Source organism: Microplitis mediator, chromosome 2, assembly GCF_029852145.1.
Source record: "Microplitis mediator isolate UGA2020A chromosome 2, iyMicMedi2.1, whole genome shotgun sequence".
Lineage (NCBI taxonomy): Eukaryota > Metazoa > Arthropoda > Insecta > Hymenoptera > Braconidae > Microplitis > Microplitis mediator.
Window position 1 is genome coordinate 23907647 of NC_079970.1, and position 20842 is coordinate 23928488.

Here is a 20842-nt window from a genome sequence, read left to right on the forward strand (position 1 = left end):
ATTAATTTTTTTAAGTTTTTTAAAAAACTGTTATTTTGTTTTGACTCGTTGAGCCTCGTTTAATCACTACCGTGCGAATGAACATTAGATCGCAAAAAATAACAGAGCTTCTGGTTCTGCTGGCTGTTAGAAAACACAGTCGTCTGTATATACAAAGTATCGCGAAGAAAGAGCTATTCATGAGGATTTATGTATGCTGTCTGTTATTATCGATCATAAGATTTGATGAGATGTTTCTTTATGTTACGATATTACGAAAAAATTAAGATGGAAAAAGTAAGATTTATTTTATTCGGTCGTATGGGAGAGGACAGAATATTGTTATTCAAATTATTTATTAATGATTTTGGAAAAGTTTATTGGCCTTTTGATCATTCATGACAAGATGTCAGTCATATTGTATACAATTATTAATATTTTGACGTGCCACGCCTTCCCCAAGCCTCTTTTCCAACCCCAGTCAAAAGTCAAATCATTTGAATATCTATTCATGATAAAATAGTGATAATCATTATCATGTTATATGAAATTCAAACTGTGTGGTCGAAAATCACTTTTACAGACTCCGAAAAATTTGGAAACTAAAACGTTCCAAAAATATCATAACTGCCCGGGCAGTTTGAAAAAAATCTCAGCTTCTAAATATGAAATAGATATTGTCAGGTGACGGAAAAAATTTTTTTCCCCAACATCCAGCCCTGGATCTAGATTTTCTATCAATTTTCTATACCCTGATTCAGAAATCTAATTTGAAACAATTCAAACAAGATCCGAAACAATTCAAACTTGGCAAAATTGACTATATATAGATATTAGGGTGCTTCGTTTCCGGCGAAATATTTTTTCGTTGCTCATCAAGCAAAATATTGTTTTTTATGCTGTAACAAAAATTCCTGCCAAGTTTGAGCTCTTAATTCCAATTTGAAGTACATTCCATTTGATTTCAAAGATTTCCCATTTAAAATACATGTAAATTAAATTTTTTTTTTTTTAACTTTCTAATACTCAGCTGCATTTTATGATATCGATGCGGTTTTGGTCGCAAATTGTAGGGCATTTGGTGTTCTTCAAAAGTGCCCATAGTTACTTAGCTGTAATTCCAGCTGTTTTACTACACGGAGAAAAATAAATGATTGGAGTTATCATACTAAATTTGTAGCTGCAATCATCTAGGATGATTAAAAAATTTTTCAGTGTAAAGATGGTTAGTGCTACAATTTGTTATAATTGCAGTTACCATTTTTTATAGTAACAGTTACCATCAGGATGATAACAGTAATCATTAAGATGATTACAGCTACTATCAGGATGGTAATATTTACCATCAGGATAATAATGTTTCCTATCAAGGATAGTGATAATTTATCACTGATAAAAACACTGATAAAGAAAAAAAAAAAATTATTAAATGCTATAAAAAAAATTGATCAAAAATTCAATAATTTTCAAGTACTGGTGCAAAATTATAAATTTTTGATTACAAATATGATGACAAACATACTTAAATTTTATTTATAAAATTTTTACAAAAAAATGACAATTATTTATTTTTTACAATTATTTAAATCCATAATTTGATGTTTAAAGTCTACTTGTCTTAGATGGTAACTTTAATCATCTTTAATGGTAACTACTACAATTTCTGATGGTAACTGTAACCATCTAGATCGTAAATACAACTATTTAAAATGATAACTGTAACTATCTCTAATTAACATACATGATTGTAACAGTTACCATAAATATGATTTATACAATCATCCAGATAGTTGTCACTACCATCGGGTTGATGGTAAAAAATTTTAACATAAATAGATAGTAACTGCAATCATTTAATTTTCTGAGTGTAGTGTCCGTTGCGGAAGTTATTTTTCCTATGAAATTGACCTTTATTGGCTTGCGGAACGTAAACCAATGAAAGTACACTAAAAATGTTAATGGGAATTTTATAGGAAATTTTATTCTCTTCAAAAAAAGTCCTATCAGTCAAGTCGCTAAAGTCCATAATTTCCGAGTTATAGTAATTTTAATAATTTGAAAAATAAAATATAAAAAAAAACAATATCAATTGATATAACGCGTGCCAAATGCCAAAAGGGCGTATTACCGCAGTTAGAAAGGGTTCCATGCCAAAAGGGCGTATACAAAATTTTTTTTTGTCATTCTTTTTAGAATCGCTCGAAACGTAAAGATCTGCAGAAAAAAAATTTTTGACGTACTATCGCCAAAAGGGCGTATATCTTTAGATCTTTGTATCTTAAGATTTACGCCCTTTTGGCTATGGAAATTTTTTTTTGATTTTGAGGCTTAGAACATGTTTACAAAACGATTGGCACCAAAAAAAAAAAAATTATACGCCCTTTTGGCATTTGGCACGCGATAATATTGCAGTCTATGGGGTATCAGAAGACTCTTCTGACGGGTCAACCATTTTCCAGTTTGTTTCTGTCGTCATCGAGGCGAATAAAAAGAATATCAAAACAGGAGTTTGTTTTACATTTTCTTCAAGATAAACAGAAGATGGTTTCAATGAAGATTATTGTTTTCAGTACTCACAAGTAAACAAAAACAAACAATGATACAATTTAATGAGTTGTTTTTGTGACAAAAAACGTAACATTGTTGCAATGAATGAAAAATACCAAATATGTAATCCATAAACAGAGTAACTGTTAAAGGTATCATAAAAAGAAGAGAAATTGAAACAGTAACAGTTAAGTCATGCGAAGATTTGTTTATCCAGCCCGTATAGCAAGTAACGGATAATCCGTTGTAAAGTCGTCAGCTGAATGTCTCGGGCGACCGAAGAACAAAAACCAATTCGTTCACAAAAGACCGAGAAGTGTAACAAAATTTTTTTCACGACTTCTTCAGCGTTCAAAGTAGAGTCCGATATTTACTTGAGCGCGGACACATAACACTGCCACTAATATATGGACTAGAAAATAGACTCCAGACTTGTTGAGCAGTAGTTTTAACTTTCCCACTAATAAAATGTCCACAACTCTATTGGTTGCATTGCAGTAGATTGCATTAGCTACCGAATGGTATCAGTTTGAGCATGTCCTCGACTTGTTGAACCACCACCCAGACACCAGCGAGTCCCCAGAAGATATTTCCTGGTTAAGGTTGCGTGTTCAACTGTCCCACACGAGCTCACTTATCTGCATTTAGTATAAAGATATATGAACCCAACAACAATATTTTTATTTGAATAAATACACGGGAGTATTTAAATGCTGGCTCAACTTAAAATTTACACACCTTTAATTCTTGCTCCTATCGTATTTATATATATACATATATACATATATAATATTGTGTAAGAAGGAATAGAGTATTGAGTATGACGATAATACTGGATCCACAATCTCACAGCCGCAGTCAGTAGCCAGGATGCAAATGCATCCCGTCTCTGTACTCAGCCTACGCAACGTTTGCTCGCGGCAACGTTTAGCAGCTCATTAAAATCTTCTCTTAGAAACGACCAAGTCAATTTACCATTCTAGGAACACTAGTGTTATGAAAAATAAAATAACAAACCAAACAAACTATCAAACATTTTAATTATTTTTATCTGAATAAACATTTTTCATTTTATGAGGAAATAACGAGCAAGCAAAAAATATCGGGTACTTGAAATCGCATTACTGTTAACAATAGAACGCTGGATATCATGTCGTAGATATAAAAGTACTTTAGTTTGTGTGCTGAGTTTATAAGAGCTGGCCGATCCCGTTGACAGGCTCAGTGTTTGCTATGTATGATTTTACGTGCGTTGGTGCATTTTCTGAGGCCCTAGATGTTTCCATTATGAATTTTCCTGCATCATCTTTGTGCGGCTATCGATTTTCAATATAAATATAAATATATAGATAAAAAAAAGTTTATAAAAAAGAAAAATAGGCTTTTGTAGCTGAAAATAGACCGAGTATTTTTATTTAAACTGGGTTTTTAATTTTTTTGGACTTAATTTTTTTAACTCGCGGAAAAAAGCTCGAGAATTCAGATGACGGGTATCGAGAATAGAAACTCGACCAACATTTTATTCGTGCCACCAGTGCAGAGCTCGGCCGATACTTTTTTATTATTTTCATTTAATTTATTTTATTATTTTTTCGTAACGAACGTTCGCTTAAATTCTCTTCCGAGAAATCCATGTTCACTTACGACATTCTAAATTTGAAGCTTCGCGGTAACCGCGGCACATCCAAGTGCCGGCAATTGACGTCGATAGACGCAGTCGAATCAACACCAGCCAGCCAAACAAGTATATCGGGTTAGTTTATTATATATATTATATAAAATATATATATATATACCTACTCGTGTTCACAAACACGCGTTTGATTTTATCAGCTCAAATTGAACGGGGCACAATGGGTTAATGGTTAATGGGTTAACGATAGCGTTATTACGGCCTCTCTCATCTCGTTCACTTGATACCTTAATAAATATATCATCAAAATAGTTGTTGACACTCGTATCGGGCCTCTCATTTCGTCTTTCCGTTACACTATAAGCGGCTCGCGGTCCAGTTCTATTTAATTCCTCCAACTCCATTCTCTTCTTCTTCTTCTCATTCTTCGTCTTGTTCTTATTCATATTTTTTTTCCTTCCCGCTCTCTTTTTTTTACAAAAAAAATTTTTTACCCACCACGTAGTTCTCGAAAAAACGACTTACTCGTCATCGGTGTTCGTGCAATAGACCGTAAGTTTTATTCACGTAAACAACGCACGCACCAAAGTATACTCGTCGAAAATTTATTTTTCAAACGTCATGCCGACTAAAAAAATAAAAAAAAAAATGAAATAAAAGGATGAGAATAAGAACGAGGAGAGAGATCTCCAAAAAGGCCGATAGACTTGCCAGGGGAATACGGTATCAAATGAACGTATGAAATGTAAGTGATTGTTTTGATACAATCCGATTATTTTTAGCTCCAATTAATGGTCGTAATTATTTTCATTACAGATTTATTGAGGAACAAACTTTATTTCGGTATCCAAACATTAAAAATTAAAACCCTCTGATTTTTATTATTCGAGTGAGATTTATTTTGTACCGATACACAGCCAGAGGGAGGGGGAGTTGAAAAAGGGGTAAAAGTACACTTCTAGGCAAAGTTGAAAATAACATTCGAGCTGTGCGATTTGCGCGTGTGCCAGTTCGTCGAACCCATATCAGCTACTCTATACTGTTTCTGTGTACTCGCACCAAATTGCCTACATACACTTATATATATATGTGTATAATACAAATTCATTTGCGTTCTGACGCAGGATAGATCGTTTTTTATCTCAAACCACGATGCTAACAGCTCCAATCCTGATCAAGTGCAATTGGATATCTATTTTCGTGCCATCCAATGCCTCCATTAAAAAATCCTATATCTGTATATATATTTTTATCCAACAATTTTAATTAACGTTTTATAAATATTAAGACGCGCAATTATTTATTTTTACTTTATACGTCAAAGATAGTAATTGTCCATTAAATATTATATTTTTTTATTGCCTGTGATTATTATTGACTCTTAAGCTCCATTCATTTCCGTGTCGTTATTTTTTAATACTCATTGATATTTAAAAAATTACTAATGCAAATGTGAATTAAAATTTATCCCGTAAGCAATGTATACATAAATAAACAGCATTTCCTGATGGGCTGATGGAATGATGGGTAACTCGAGTGGCAATAACTGCCATTTATATTTTTTCAGCAGAATCTCATGAGAGGCCTCAGTATCTCTCGATCTCAGGTATCAAGAGACTCGAGTCCGATGCATTCCCTTGTGTAAATAGATAAATATAAATATTTTAACTGTTTAAAAATAATACTTTTATAAAATATATATGTATATATCATATAAATAACTGATAGCTCTAGGCAAAATGCTTTTAATTGTCTCGTAAGTTTTTTCAACCCATCCACAGTCTGGCCTAAAAAAAATAAATAAATAACTGTCTATTGTACAAGATGGATAGGCGTGAGATTTAAATACATGCGTACACAACTAAGTAACAACACATATTTACTACTACTAAATATACATGTACATATATATTTGCAGTATGGATGTGAAGAGATTAAGCGGGAGTAGGTTACTGTGAATTTCCAATAAGACGTTGAAAAATTTACGAGTGGTAAAGCAAAAGGCGAGAAAGCCTAATTTCTTCGAGCCCCAAGTCCATTTGTCACGTCAGCAAACCTGCCAATGGAGTTGAGCACAAGACCGAGCTTAATGCAAAAGGATACTACAAAGACAGCATGTGAAACGAGTTGCCGGACGTTCAATTAACGTGATAAGAAATCTGGGTACGGCCATTATTCGCGTTTGCCTTTCTTCTATATATATATAGCTACACCCATACATAACGCACACAGACGCACTCACACATACGGACACACATTTGCATTTAATATGTAACCAGCTGTGTGGGAAAGATGTCTGCCGAAGAAGATAACAGATACAACTGAGGATTAATCCTTAACATCTCTATTTAAAATGTATGCTAATGGCGAACACTTTATTTTGAATTTCATTGGGCTTATTTTATCACCTCTAAGGTCCAGCGGGTTTCCTTGCCTTGCCTTGCCTTGTCTTTACCTTGGGTGTTAATTATTATTTACATTATGTAATTTAACCTCCTTGCTGGCTAGCTGGCTTCAAACGATTGCTTCCTTTCATCAATAAGTAATTCGATGAGTCTACTTAACATCAAAGAAAATTCTGATGTAACGGAAATAGAGGTTTTAAATGCGCGTCTGAAGGCCCGCGATCGGACCTTCGGACTAAAAACGCACAACGTATTTATGATATTTGATATTGTTGTAAGGATTTCTTTCGATTTAGTATTTATAAGCGACCCTCGGGAAATGTAAAAAGAGATGCGTCGGTTTTTATCCGTCATCTGTACGACCGCGGGTATTTTAATTTTGTTGATATCAAAAGATATATGAGTGTTCTAATGTTAGAATTAATATTTTAAATATAGTGGAAACCTAACATGCAAACCTTCTCAATAAGAATTTATAGATAAATTGAGAAATATATAGATAGCCCGAACTGGGAATCGAACCCAGACCAATTCGGTATCGCGCCGAGTGCTCTACCAGTTGAGCTATCCGGCACTATACTATATTCGGTTCAATTTGATCTATAACTTCACTGTTAAAAAAATTGTTTAAATTTTCAAAACATTGTATATAACGCAATAAACACATACTTTTGTGCTTGAAATTTCATTACTAATTTCATATAGAATTTAAAATACATGGTTTTGAATTTTCAAACTAACACTTTGGATTTTCAAATACTTCTTTTTGAATTTTCAAATACAAGTTTTTTAATATTCAAACACTTTTTTTTTAATATTCAAATTCATATTTTTTATCTTAATTTTAAATACCAGCTTGATTATTAAATTACGTTTATTAAATTTGAAGCTTTTTTTATTGAAAATACAATTCAAATATCTAGTTATGAAAATTCAATTCCTTTTGTATTGTAATTTTCAAATTATTTTTAACAGTGTTATTGAGCCACACCGTCCATCGTACGGCATTATTTAATGCCGTAAGATGGACGGCGGAGTCGAAATTAATATTTGCTACTTGCTACTCATGTGGTTTCCAAAATAGCGATACCGGAAAAAAGTCGATATTGGAAAATAATCATGGAAAAGGATCTAAAAATCTATGATTGTTTTCTTCATTTCATTTCATTGTTAACAACAGTAAATATTTATTTCATTTGTTTAAAATATTAATATTTTAATGTAGACATATGAATAATCTAATGTGTTCATTGATAAACAAGCAAAGTGCATCAAAATTTTTTTCTGCTCAACAAAATTTTTAGTGGAAATTTTGGATACTCGATTTGCTCCACTAAAATAAAAATATGAGCTGGCGCCCCATTTTCGTGAATTTTTTATGTAAGATTATTTTTATTTTTTACTTCGGGAGAGTAATTTAGTGCAAATTCCGAGATTACGAAACTTGTAAAATATTTTGATTATAAATTGGAGTTTACGAAAACTTTTTGACCCATAAAACTGTCGCGGGATTTAGTGGCTCAAAAACACTTTGTTTTTTTAAATTTTTATTTTTATGGAAAAAAAAAAATAAACAAATAAATAAGTAATGGCTGCGCGGATTATCATAATTTTTTCTCACGTTTATCCGCTTATTAGACTCGAGATAATAATAATATTTATATAAATAATATATTTAAAATGTAAATAAACCGGTGAATTGAATTTCGTAATTAAATTTTTTATTCTCATCGACAATGGTTAGAGGCAGTATGAAAAAAATAAAAATGTACCAAAAACAGTAAAAATAAACGAGAGCGAATATACAAATATGCGTACCAACATATATAATTAACTTAAACATATAATTCTGATGATTATGGTAATCATTGTAGAGAAAACCACCGGATGCGTTGAAGGTAAACGAGATTTTGTGATACGCCTTTAATTTTTCGTCATTGATTATTAAAACAAAATATTTATCTCCGTCCTCATTGTTTCCTTTACCGAAAAAAAATAAAAAAAAAATCTTCACTTTTAAAAATTTAATTTCCGCGTCAGCGTTAGAACCCGCGATAAAAATAATATTTCACTCCGCGCCTCGGTGAGTAATGATAATGACCAAATATGCCATCATTTATCCCTTCTACTCGGCATTTATCAAATAATAAAAGTCAAAAGTACTGTCTCGTAGCCATCTTAGTGTTGAAACATAAAATGATTGTTACGATCGCAATAAAATCTGCACATATGTGAGTATTCCCTTACTCTGGATGTAAATAACTGGAGGCGCTGGCAGGGAAAACCGGGTGGGTTTTGTGATTCTTGTTCGCGCCAAAAAAATTCAACTTTTTTATCTTTTTCATTGGAAATTTCACCGGCAGGCAAACGTTTAGGAAAAATAAATGAAATAACGAAAATAGGCGAGAAAGAGGCGCCAGCCGTTGCATAAACACTATTCATAAATTATGTCCAACATATATGCCGGGGTATATATGAATATATATATGATATTACCAATAAATAACTATTTAGCAAGATTTAGCGGGCAAACAATTGAAAAAACATGATTTAAGCTCTAGACAAAATTGTTTGCCAGTCTAGAGCCAGCCCGCAGCCCGCAGCTTGCTCGGAATGCGCTTTTGAGCGAAGGCATCAATTTTTATGAGCTAACATTTTGACATTTATCCTCATACTTAACATCTCAGACGTGACAAATGTCAGCTTTCACGTTTTATGATCAAACTCACGAGATCTCCTCAGTGTTTTGTTAGCTCGTAAACTGAAACATGTTTTTACGAAATTTTTTCTTGCCAGTCTAAGCATAAATTATTTTAATGACAAGAAAATAAAACAAAATTAGATAGATTGACCTATTTCGCCGGGTAGTTAGCGAACATCTGTCGTACGGAATTAAATAGGAGCAAAAAAATCCTTGAAAAATTCAATATAATGTGATGTAGAATGAAAATGAATCAACTATTGAATGCTAAGTCAGCGTGTGTGTGTGTGTGTGAGTTTCCATGGAGAAAGAACCAGAGGAAATGATGAAAAGCATTGAAAACTTTTATGTGACAGTCTACATATACCATCCCGGTCTATATTATTTATTAAATGTTGATACTTTGATATTTACATATTCATAAATGTTATACACGAGCATTCAATAAATTGATCTCTCTCTTCTCCGCGATAAAATTTATATTTCATTATTAGATAATAAATAATAAATTTTTTGTTCCATTGAATATTTTCATAGGAAAACTTATTCGCGATTTAAAAGCTCAGAAATTCAAAGAAACAGAAATCTTGAAAGTTGAAATGTATGTGGAATGAATGAACGGTGATTTGTTGATTGGACAAATAAATATCGAGAACAATGAATGGGAGTTAGCACCAGAATATATATATAAATATATATAAATGGTGAAGTACAATATGCCTTTTGAGAGCTGATGATAAACCGTACGTGTAAAGCTTGGCAGCCGATCCTCGGCGATCCGAAGCCGGGCGCCTGCCGGTTTATATTTTCTAATCTATTACGAGCACTCCAGGGGCTCCACAAATAAATCGACGGGTCCGCGGGCAAGCTGATCGCCCCGTAAATATCGCCCACGTCCGCAACACAGCCAAGTTTAACAAAAAATATAATAAAATAACTGGTAAAAAAAAGGGAAATAAAGCTTTTATAAGAGAACCTCCGCTGACGGGATAACATCGCTACTATATGGCCACGTCATGGTATCGCACGTGTGCCAGGCAGGTTCGCGAGTGGGATGATCGACGTGTGCCCCGAACCGTAAATCTCTCTAATAAAAAATACCATCATCATTATTATTATTATTATCATTACTAATAAAACTTTTTAATTCCGTCGATACTGTGGTGGAAAATTTATTTATATAAAAATATATATGGAAAGCGGTAATCTATTAACTGGGACACGGTGGGTCGTTAAAGTGAATAGACGACGCTATCAAACTGCTGATGGATATCAATCAAGGTCTCATTAATATTATCCTTATCGAGAGTTTAACGTCAATGGGCCATTAGACGTCTAATACCTTCTTAGAGTCCGGCTAAACTACACGGCGACGCAACCCAGCTCTCAGACTAGATTTAACTACACGCTGGCTAATCCTGGCGGTTACTCCTAGTGTGGCCTATTGATGTTAATGCAAATATTTGTACACAAATATATATATATATATATATGTGTATATACATGAATGTATGAGTGTACTTATGGGATTACTTGTGGCCGAAGACCACAAGAAATGTCGTAGGACGAGTATTACATAGAAAGTTAACTTACTAGTCACCGTCGATAAAATAACAATTGTAATACTAAAGTTAATACACTTAAGTATTTAATAAATATATAAATATTTAAATCCTTTTACTTTCAATCTGTAATACTTTAATCTCCTCAGAACTAATTGTATCGTTAAGCTGAGCCGAGTCAGCAAAAGATTTATTTTTTGAATTTGAGAGGGAAAATTATTTAAATTCAAAAAAATAATGAAAGGGAAAATTTTAAATGTAAGAGCACTTTATTATTTATTAAATGGTTATTGTTAAGGGAAATTGTGTAGCTTTTTTAGTCGGCATGTACATCAGCGAATAAAAAAGCCGGCATTGAAAGCAAGCGGGCCTGAACTAAATCACTCGACGAAGGACTCAGCGGAGCGTTGTTTTGATCATTGTTTGAGAAACAATTAAACTTCTATACAACAAAAACAACCTACTCACCCTATCATTATATAAAACTCAGTACCTGCAGCCGAGTCTCTTTCTCGTAAAATCTATTCGCGTTAATTTAAATTTATTGAAATACTCCGCAGTGTCCTCGAAAATTAATTCATACGTCATACATGTATACATTCATATTCGTATATACGTTTGTTGTATAAAATTCGATAAAATTTAATAATAAAATATAAAACAGTAACAATAACAGCGACAGGAGAAGTAATAAAACGATAAGGTCAATTCGCGCTCTTGAAAAATATATATTTTGAGAGTGTTATGTCTATTTTTAACGCGGTAGCGTCATAAATCAGTATGCACGTGAGAATTAGCAGCTGATGTCATTGAATATGATGGGACAGCAATGAAAATTTTTTTATTGTGTTTAGTGTATTTTATTTTTTTTATTTAACGAACATCGAGCCCGCAGGGAGACAGACTAGACCGCAAAAGAGATCAATCCGAGCTACATAACACTAGTAGGATATTTAAGTTAAGCGAGGACTTGTTTTATCTCCTTCAGTACACACGCACACTCTACCACATCTTGGACACAGGATATAGTTATACCCTTATATTATTAGCCTTTCTTCTTATTGTACGTCACTAGATCGGTCTATTAGCGTCGGCGTCATTTGAAACGTCGGTAAAAAAAATTAAAGATACTCGCAAGTCCTCAGATGGAGGTGACACGGTGGCATGTAAGTATCTCGCCTCTTCATTTCATTAAACCTCGAGACATGTTTCTTACACAACGTCTTGGTCTGCGGTCAGATTGTACTAACATTCCTTTATATTATATATACTTTATAATAAATACCTCAATACAAATGCGCGGCAATTTTTTATGTTAACCCCAACGGGCAACAAGTCCAGAAGACCCCGGGAAATTTTAAACTCAAAATATCTCGATAACTATCAAGTTTTTTGAAAAAATACAAGATACCTTTCTTGTAGGGAATTTGAAGCTCTACAATAAAGGTTTCTTACAATTTTTCGAAAAACTCAATATTTACAGAGATATTTCCAAAAAACCAATCACACTTATTTTTTGATAACTTTTGAATTCCCGATGGAAAATTTTGAACTTTTCAGCGATTCTGTGTCAAGGTAATTAATTTTCCAATAGTTTGCCCCAAGATTCAATTATAATTATTAAAAATTAACAAAGTTATATTTATTTTTATGAAAAAAGTCACTTTTTTATGTACCTGAAGATCGGAACGTTTTTCGCAGAACGAAAATAAGAAAAAAGAAATGAGAAGTAGAAAATCTACTGGATCTAGATTTCGAAAATGTTTCGCACGTTACCCGAAAATGACAGGCCACCCCCAACTACCCCTTCAGTCGTCATTAGACACGAATTTCATGAATTATTATCATTTCCGTCGCGAGAAAAACGTTCCGATCTTCAGGTACATCTTTTTTTGTCGTAACTATTTTTAAAAACTCCAAATTAAAATCAATACTGACTTTTATAAAAGTACAGTCAATAAATATTTTTTCCAATTACTTGCCCTGTTATTAATTACTGCCGCTAAAATATTTTACAAATGAATAATTAACATCATATTATTATTATTATTATTATTATTATTATTATTATAATGGTACCTGCAATTTTTCTTTCTCTCATTCGCCGCCACAAAGCTTCAGCTTTACGCATCGGCCAATTTTCAACTTTAGCGCTGAAGCTACGAAAAAATTTGTACTCCTTAAACGAAGACATTCTCCGCGAACTTATTCCTGACGTGTCTTCAATGTTTGCTGATGGCGCGGGTGATGCGCGTGACTTAATATCTTCCGTAGACATTTTACTTTTTTATTTTATTTTAATTTATATATTCTCACTGCTTTTAACTTTAAGGTTATTATATAATTATATGTTTCATATAATTTATATATCTTTTATCATCGTATCACAGATTGTATGGCACCATTCCAAATTAATACTGACTGAAATAAATTTCAATATTTACATATAAATATAATTAAAGTCTGGTGGCGAAACGTGATGTGTTTTATTAATAAACATTTAATTAGTGAGATGGAGTTTATAATAAAAATTCTTTTTTTTTTGTTTTGTGGGAAGATTAAAAAAAAATTTATAAAAATGAGGACTAAGTCTCTTGTTTAACTTCGGTAACCATATGAGTAACTAATAAGCTCGTACCGCATATTAATGTGTGGTTTTAATGAGCGTACAAGCAGATGAGTAACGTTCAATAATAACAATAATAATATTATTAATAATAATAATAATAATAAAATTTAATTGATTTAAAAAATTAAAGTTTATAACTAAAATTAAAAATTAAAATTGACGTTTAATTAATTAGTTTTGAAAGTTTAACTGTCATTGTGACGTATGATCGACTTGCGAATAAAACCACCCGACAATATTCAATCACTCTGTTGTATAAATAAATACTATCGCTATTGTGTAAAAGTGATACTTTAACAGAACGATAAGAAAAAAAAAATCAAAGAATTGACGGTGATTTATTTGTTGTTCGACACTTTCTATACGACAATAGTTTAGTTTTTGTTGTTGGTGATTGTGTCTCTTCCTTGTGAGTTGGTGTCAAGCCAGAAGAATATAAAAAAGTATTAAAGAAAAAGATTACACGAATAGGCACTGTCTTATCAGGAAGTCGCGCTTCTTGAATTTTTATGCCCTAGTTGTTTTAACGCAGTGATAAATAGCGCGAATTATGTAGAGAGAAAATTACAAACATCAATTTTCATTTTTCATTTTTATTTTTTATTTTTTTTAATAAATTTTCAGCTGCTATTTATTTTAATTGACAATTCATTTAAAAATCGCTCGGTATTAATTTAAATCAGTGATAATTAATTATTTTAAATGGAGTATTAATTAAAAAATTTATTAATTGCATGAATAATATTATTATTTGCTAAGTAATAACAGAAGAGTAAGTGCGTATGTGCATTTAATGCATAGAGTAAATTTCTCAAGACAAGATTAAATACTTGAATAATTAACGCGACTTAATACTCCATTTAATATGTACTATTTGCATTACTATATTAATCGCCACTATTTATCATTATTTTTTTTCATCATTAATAATTTTAATTACAACAAAGAAAAAAAAACGTTTAGCTCAGTAATTAATTAAACAAGAGTGATAAAAAAAATGGCGGATGATTCAAATGAGATATAGATTTTTGAACGTAATTTCGAATTGTAAATTTTCGATTAATTCAAATCGTGACAGAGTTGAGTATGAAATGTTTCGTGATAAAGTGTCGATTAGAAAATAGCAATTTAACTACTGGAACTGGTGTTATTAAATGTTTACTCTTATTAATGGCGTTCAAAGTGAAAGCAATAACAACAACCGTCGATACACAAAAGCCCGGAGAAATTTAAGATTACAATGAGTGAAATGGAAAAACTCGAAAGTTTCCACTCCGTTATTAATAACAAACTAATGGAAATAAAATAGACCCAAAGTTCTCAGGAGATTGGGTTTTAAAGTACAAAAGACCGAAATAATGAATATAATAAAATAACTCTCACTCGTTCGAAAGAATAATAGACCCGAGGCTACCGTTTTTTATTTTAAAATAATTTTATTTAAATTATTTCTTCACCTGGAATAACGTTAAGTACTTTTAAGTGATACTTTTAAGACCTTATACAATGTCTACATAATCGAACAACTTTTTTTATCTTTATCATTCATTATTTTCGTCTACCTTTCACTTAAGACCATTCAACAAGTTCACGAAAAGTTTAATTTCTATTGTCTGTTTTTTTTTCCCAAACTTATTTTTACTCAATAGTGAAGACCTTGACAGAAATTGAATTAAAAATATGAATAGCTTATATGTAATTATGTTTTTTTTATCGATAGAGTGCCCACAAGTTTAAAAAACCACATCACATCTCGCCGATCGGGTCGATCTCAAAGCTGAGTTTGGAGTCGGTGTGAAAAAAAAAATAATGAATGATTGTAATTGTTTATGGTTTGTTTAATAGTTGTGGGATGTAAATATAAGTAATAGGTAATTACATCGTCGGCGATTAAACGTGGATTTATTGATAATTTAAAATCAGCGGACGTATCGCGTGAATGCTAGGTATAAACTGCGGGACTATCCGACGACGGTTGTGATAGCAGCGGTACGGAGAAAACTCAAAGCCTCCTCGTCGAATACCGAAGCGCATGGAGAATCCAGGCGCAGGCGTCTCAATAGCTTTTTGTCTTAAAACACACCTGGGTGTCATCGTCAAAGGATACGACACACTGGTTATGTCTTTATTGACCGAGTTTAGACCATTCACTTTCATATTTTTAATTAACTCGATAATTATTCATTATTCTTTTAATAATACCTCATATTTATACTTGATACCTTCACTTTGTACTAAGATAACTATCAATATATATATGTATATATAATATTTATCAACTCGGCATAGTTGTCATGATGAGGACCCTCAAAATATTTGCTTACATAATCACGCTGACTCTTGAGAAAAAAAATTATTGGATAGTCCTTGAAGAATATATGACATATATATGACAATCAGAGTTGACATTTATTCTTCTAATAAATAGTCATGGAAGTGAATGAATTTTTTTATTGACCCCGAGCAAAATCTCAAATCTCGGAATTTTAGTATTTTTTTTTTTTTTTTATAATTAATTTTAAAAAAATTTCGACGTAGTCACATTCTATATTTATTGACATTTTTGCTGTCTAGTTGACATAAATTGTATTTATATTAAAAAATTTTTCGCGGTTTTAGGACGCGCCATTTTTACGGAAATTTTTTTCATGGCAATGAAAATTTATTGGGTGGTTTTTTTTCATATAAAAAAGAGGAGTAAATTATCTAGGATGTTAAAGTTGACAAGAAAAAAAGGCGAGCATTATTGCCCCCATTTCAGCGCCCTCCCCTTTATATATTTATAATAAACAGTAAGATAAATTTAAACGTGTTATATATTTAAAATAATTTATGTTAAGTATAATGGCATATGCTAATTTAAAATCGTGTTAGAATAACCAAGTGGTCGGGTCGCATCAAACTGTATCACTACTGTGTACACTAATGTAAGAATTAATGTTGTGTTGTAGCAGCTTTTACTCGCCACGTGCAAGGAAGTTATGTTGCATAATCCCAAGTCAATGTCCGTTAATATTTAAAGCTTAGGTATATTACAAAACCTCTATTTTTAATTTTTTAACTATCCCCCTCCCCTCCCCCTTCAAGCGACCCCATCTAGGCCAATAGAAATCGCATATTTCAATTTCACTGAAAACTATATATGAATTATTATTATTTTCATGCGTCAGCTCTATCATTTTGACCTTTAACAAATATCCTCACGTAATAACCATTGAAAAAAGTAAATAAAATGTCACCTTTTTTCATATATTGCTACCGGAATATGCGATAGATTAAAATTGATAGCGCACAAGTTGATTGCAATTTAAAAACCCGCATCAAGGTTCTACGCACACATTTTTTTTAGCTTTTAATGCATGAAATTCATTATATTCCGTCCATGTTAAATATTTTTTGACTTTAAATTAATTAAAGTACTCACCAGACAACCGGTCGGGCTGCGAGTCGGACGGCTGGATCTGTAAAATAAAGCGAATGCTGCTAAATCTCTTTGAAGTTCAATTTTTAAAAATATTATGACGTACATCGTAACTTTATTTAATTAACCCGACGATATTTATCCTGTAAATTTAACAAAGGGATTTTCTAGGTATTAAAAATAATGACATCGTTACACAAACTAGATCATGCTTATATTGAATTATTATACCGTACGTAAAAATAAATTTATGGCTCCGCTAAAGTAAACATATTTGTACAAGCAAATTAAAAACGGTTAAATTTTTTTTTTAATTACTCATTTGACAGAAAAAATTTCTGTCACAGGCAACAAATTGCTGACATTTTTCGGCGTAATAATAAAATTAATTTCTTTATATCGATCGAATATTAATTTAAACTCTAATTAAAATTGAAAACAATTTCTTCTTAATGAGGATGATAATTGCTATTTATTCAAGAGTGTAATTTTTTACTGACGAGTCATTTTTCATTACAGATATTTTTTCTATCGCCGCTAATTATTAACTTTCAAGTTAAATTTTTTCCATGAAAACAGTAATTTATCTTTTTTTTACTCTCTTTTTTATTCATCCCCTTTATCATTATTATTATTATCCTCATATTTATTCTTTTTCTTTGTATTCAGATACTAAAAAGAAAAACCCAAGGCCACGGCGTGTCCCTAAATATAACCAGTTAATCGATAGCTTCAGAAATAGGTTACACTTTCAATATTTTATACGTGTGTGTCATAGATTAAATTACTTTAACGTCTCTAAAGTTCTTCCCTGACTCAAATCCCGCTTACTGTCAATCTCCCGCCAATTATTATAATTTCCATACCCGCTAATTTTTTTACACCGCGATAAAAAATTTCCTTCAGCTCTACGATCCCATAAAACGTCAACTTTTATTTTCTCCTGGTAAAATAAAATAAATTTCGTAATGAAAATACGTCTGTTAATATCGTTGGGTCTTAAATTAAATAATTAATCCGTTTGTTTGACGAACACTCGATTAGTAAACTGACGTTGTATAGAATGTTACGATCGGTTTATCGGAGGGTCGCGGGATGCCAACCGATTAATGCGCGACACAGCTCACTGATCGATTCGCTTTGATCGCTCACCTACACGTGTGTTTGTGAGCGTTTATCCCTTTTATTATTATATAACACACTATCAATTCAACACTTGTGGCATATATATATGCTGGAGAACACTACAGAGCTCCGACATATATATCAAAGTGTGTTAACTACCACAGAGGCAGCTGGTAACTGGTCAAGTACAAGACTAAACTACACAAAACATCTACATATATACAAGGTTGTACCGGTCACCCCTGAAGCCGGAATTACTCCGGACATCCGGTCATGCATACGTCAAAGGGTGGTCAGTGTGTCGCCAGTTGATACCTTGTATATTTAAGGTTACTTTTTTTTATTTTTTTCTGTCACATAAAGACCAACAAAAAATTACTCAACTCCTGTGTGGGATTTTCATCGAAATTTATTCAAGGTTAATATTTAACTCTACTCTGTATAAATAAATAATCGGAGTAAGGTTACCGGCGATGTTGATTGAAATCTCATGTCAGCTGCTTATCGTCGAGTTAAATTTTAAATAAAAAAATTTACAGTAGACCGGGACACGACGGAGCCACTAGAAAACTTCAAAGTTATGTAAAAAAAAATCTGAAAACCGCTTGACCCTGCGGGCCAGCCCGAAAACTTCCCGTTGTTTTCGAGCTCAGGAAGCTTGGAAACATTATTACTTGTAAGTTTTTGAGCTAAAAAATTTGTTACGCCGGTAAAACATAACTTCACTGAAAAATTATAATTTTTGTCCGACGATATCTTTGGAACGAATCAATCGATTTTGACGTCCTTGGTGGCAATCGAAAGGGCTCAATAAGATTTAAAACTGATTAAATTTTGAGGCGAATCGGGCAAGTGGTTTATAAGTTATATGCAAAAAACCAAAAACCAAAAAAATTTTTAATTTTTATTCTTCGTATAACTTGTAAACTACATTAGACTGATTCAAAAAAATCGACTAATTTTTTTTTCTTCATTATATCGAAAATATTGTTGGAAACGACGAAAAAAAAATACTGTGAAAGTTTGAGCTCTTAATATTAATATAAACAACTGCCGCATCGCGATTTTCTATTTCCCGTTTAAATAACATGGGAAAATTTATTTTTTAAGCTTTGGAATTTTGTAGCTCTCGGTGGGACCAATACTTTTGAATGTTCAAGACTTATTCTTATGGGAAATTTAACGCTCTACAAAAAAGGTCTCTTATAATTTTTCGATATTTTTATTTCTTCAAAAGTTATTCGAAGTTAAAGTTAGATTGACGATAAATCTTTACATTATTTAAATTTTTTGACGCAACCATCAACTTTATCCAAAAATTTTAGAGGACATTTTTTGTAGAGCATTTTATTTCCTACAACTTATCTCGGAGATAATTTTCGATATTTCTCATAGGTCGTAAGTTATTCACAATTAACTGAAAATTTAATATAATTAATTTTAAGCAACAAAATTTAGATTATTTAAGAAAATTTTCAGTTAATTGCAAATAACTTACGACCTATGAGAAATATCGAAAATTTTCTCCGAGATAAGTTGTAGGAAATAAAATGCTCTACAAAAAATGTCCTCTAAAATTTTCGGATAAAGTTGATGGTTGCGTCAAAAAATTTAAAAAATGTGAAAATTTATCGTCAATCTAACTTTAACTTCGAATTACTTTTGAAGAATTAAAAATATCGAAAAATTATTAGAGACCTTATTTGTAGAGCGTCAAATTTCCCATAAGAACATGTCTTGAACATTCAAAAGTATTGGTCCCACCGTGAGCTACACAATTCCAAAGCCTAAAAAGTAAATTTTCCCATGTTATTTAAACGGGAAATAGAAAATTGCGATGCGGCAGTTGTTAATATTAATACTAAGAGTTCAAACTTTCACAGTATTCTTTTTTTCGTCATTTCCAACAATATTTTCGATATAATAAAGAAAAAAAAAATTAGTCGATTTTTTTGAATCAGTCTAAAACTACATGACCGATCTACCCCAAAATCTAATCGATTCTAAGTTTTGGTGAGCCCTTTCGATTGCCACCAAGTACGTTCAAATCAGTTGATTCGTTCCAAAGATATCGTCGGACAAAAAATTTTACACACACACACACGGACGTCGATCCGGGAATAGTCAGAATAGTTTCCTAGGAGCTCAAAACGTCAACATCTGACTAAAACTCGATTTTCGAAAATCGGACCGAAACCAATAACTTCCCTTTTTTTTTTAAAATTTTCAATTTTCTTAGCGGGAAGTTAAAAAATTTTATTTTTTAGAGGGGGTCGGTCGTACCTCGAAAAAAAATTTTTGTTTCTTAAATTATGATGTAATTACTCGCGATAGATCGAAATGTTTTACGGCCTAGGGGGTCCGTCGTGCCCCGGCCGCCTCTATATACAATATAGGAGTTTATGTATAAGAAGGAGTATAAGTAAGGAGGTTAGAAAATTAGCGATCGTGTATGTAAGCCAAGTATGGAGTTAAGATTGTAGACGGTGTGTCTTGCAAGTTAACTACAAATACCCGCATTTGCAACGGGCAACTGAAGTGCATGTACACACCTCGCGTGGGCAGTGAGTAATGCCGTCGTGTTAGTACATATAGAGAGACGGATCTTGCGAATCAAGGAAAAACTAATGGTCTCAGACTCACTCTTGTCGCTGTTGTCATAGGCGAAAGTACTGGGCATGCTTTATATATTATGTTTAATATAATATAAAATATACCTGGAGACTAATCGGTCCTAAGTGCCACCGCTGGCCCTAACCGGCTGATTAATGATCTCGTGATACTTTTTACTATTTTTTATGTCACATTAAAACTTAATTTTTTTTGTTATGACTAATTTT

At 32.2% G+C, this 20842-nt stretch overlaps 1 protein-coding gene across 3 annotated transcripts in view; it reads right to left on the reverse strand.

The window, feature by feature from the left end:
* The window catches only part of LOC130664191 (rho GTPase-activating protein 7), a 68484-nt gene that overhangs the window by 25352 nt on the left and 22290 nt on the right, over positions 1-20842 (reverse strand). For all 3 annotated transcript variants that reach the window (XM_057464010.1, XM_057464011.1, XM_057464012.1), the window contains one exon: positions 16881-16917. In XM_057464010.1, the coding sequence (XP_057319993.1) occupies positions 16881-16917 (37 nt within the window). The remainder of the gene's footprint in view (positions 1-16880; positions 16918-20842) is intronic.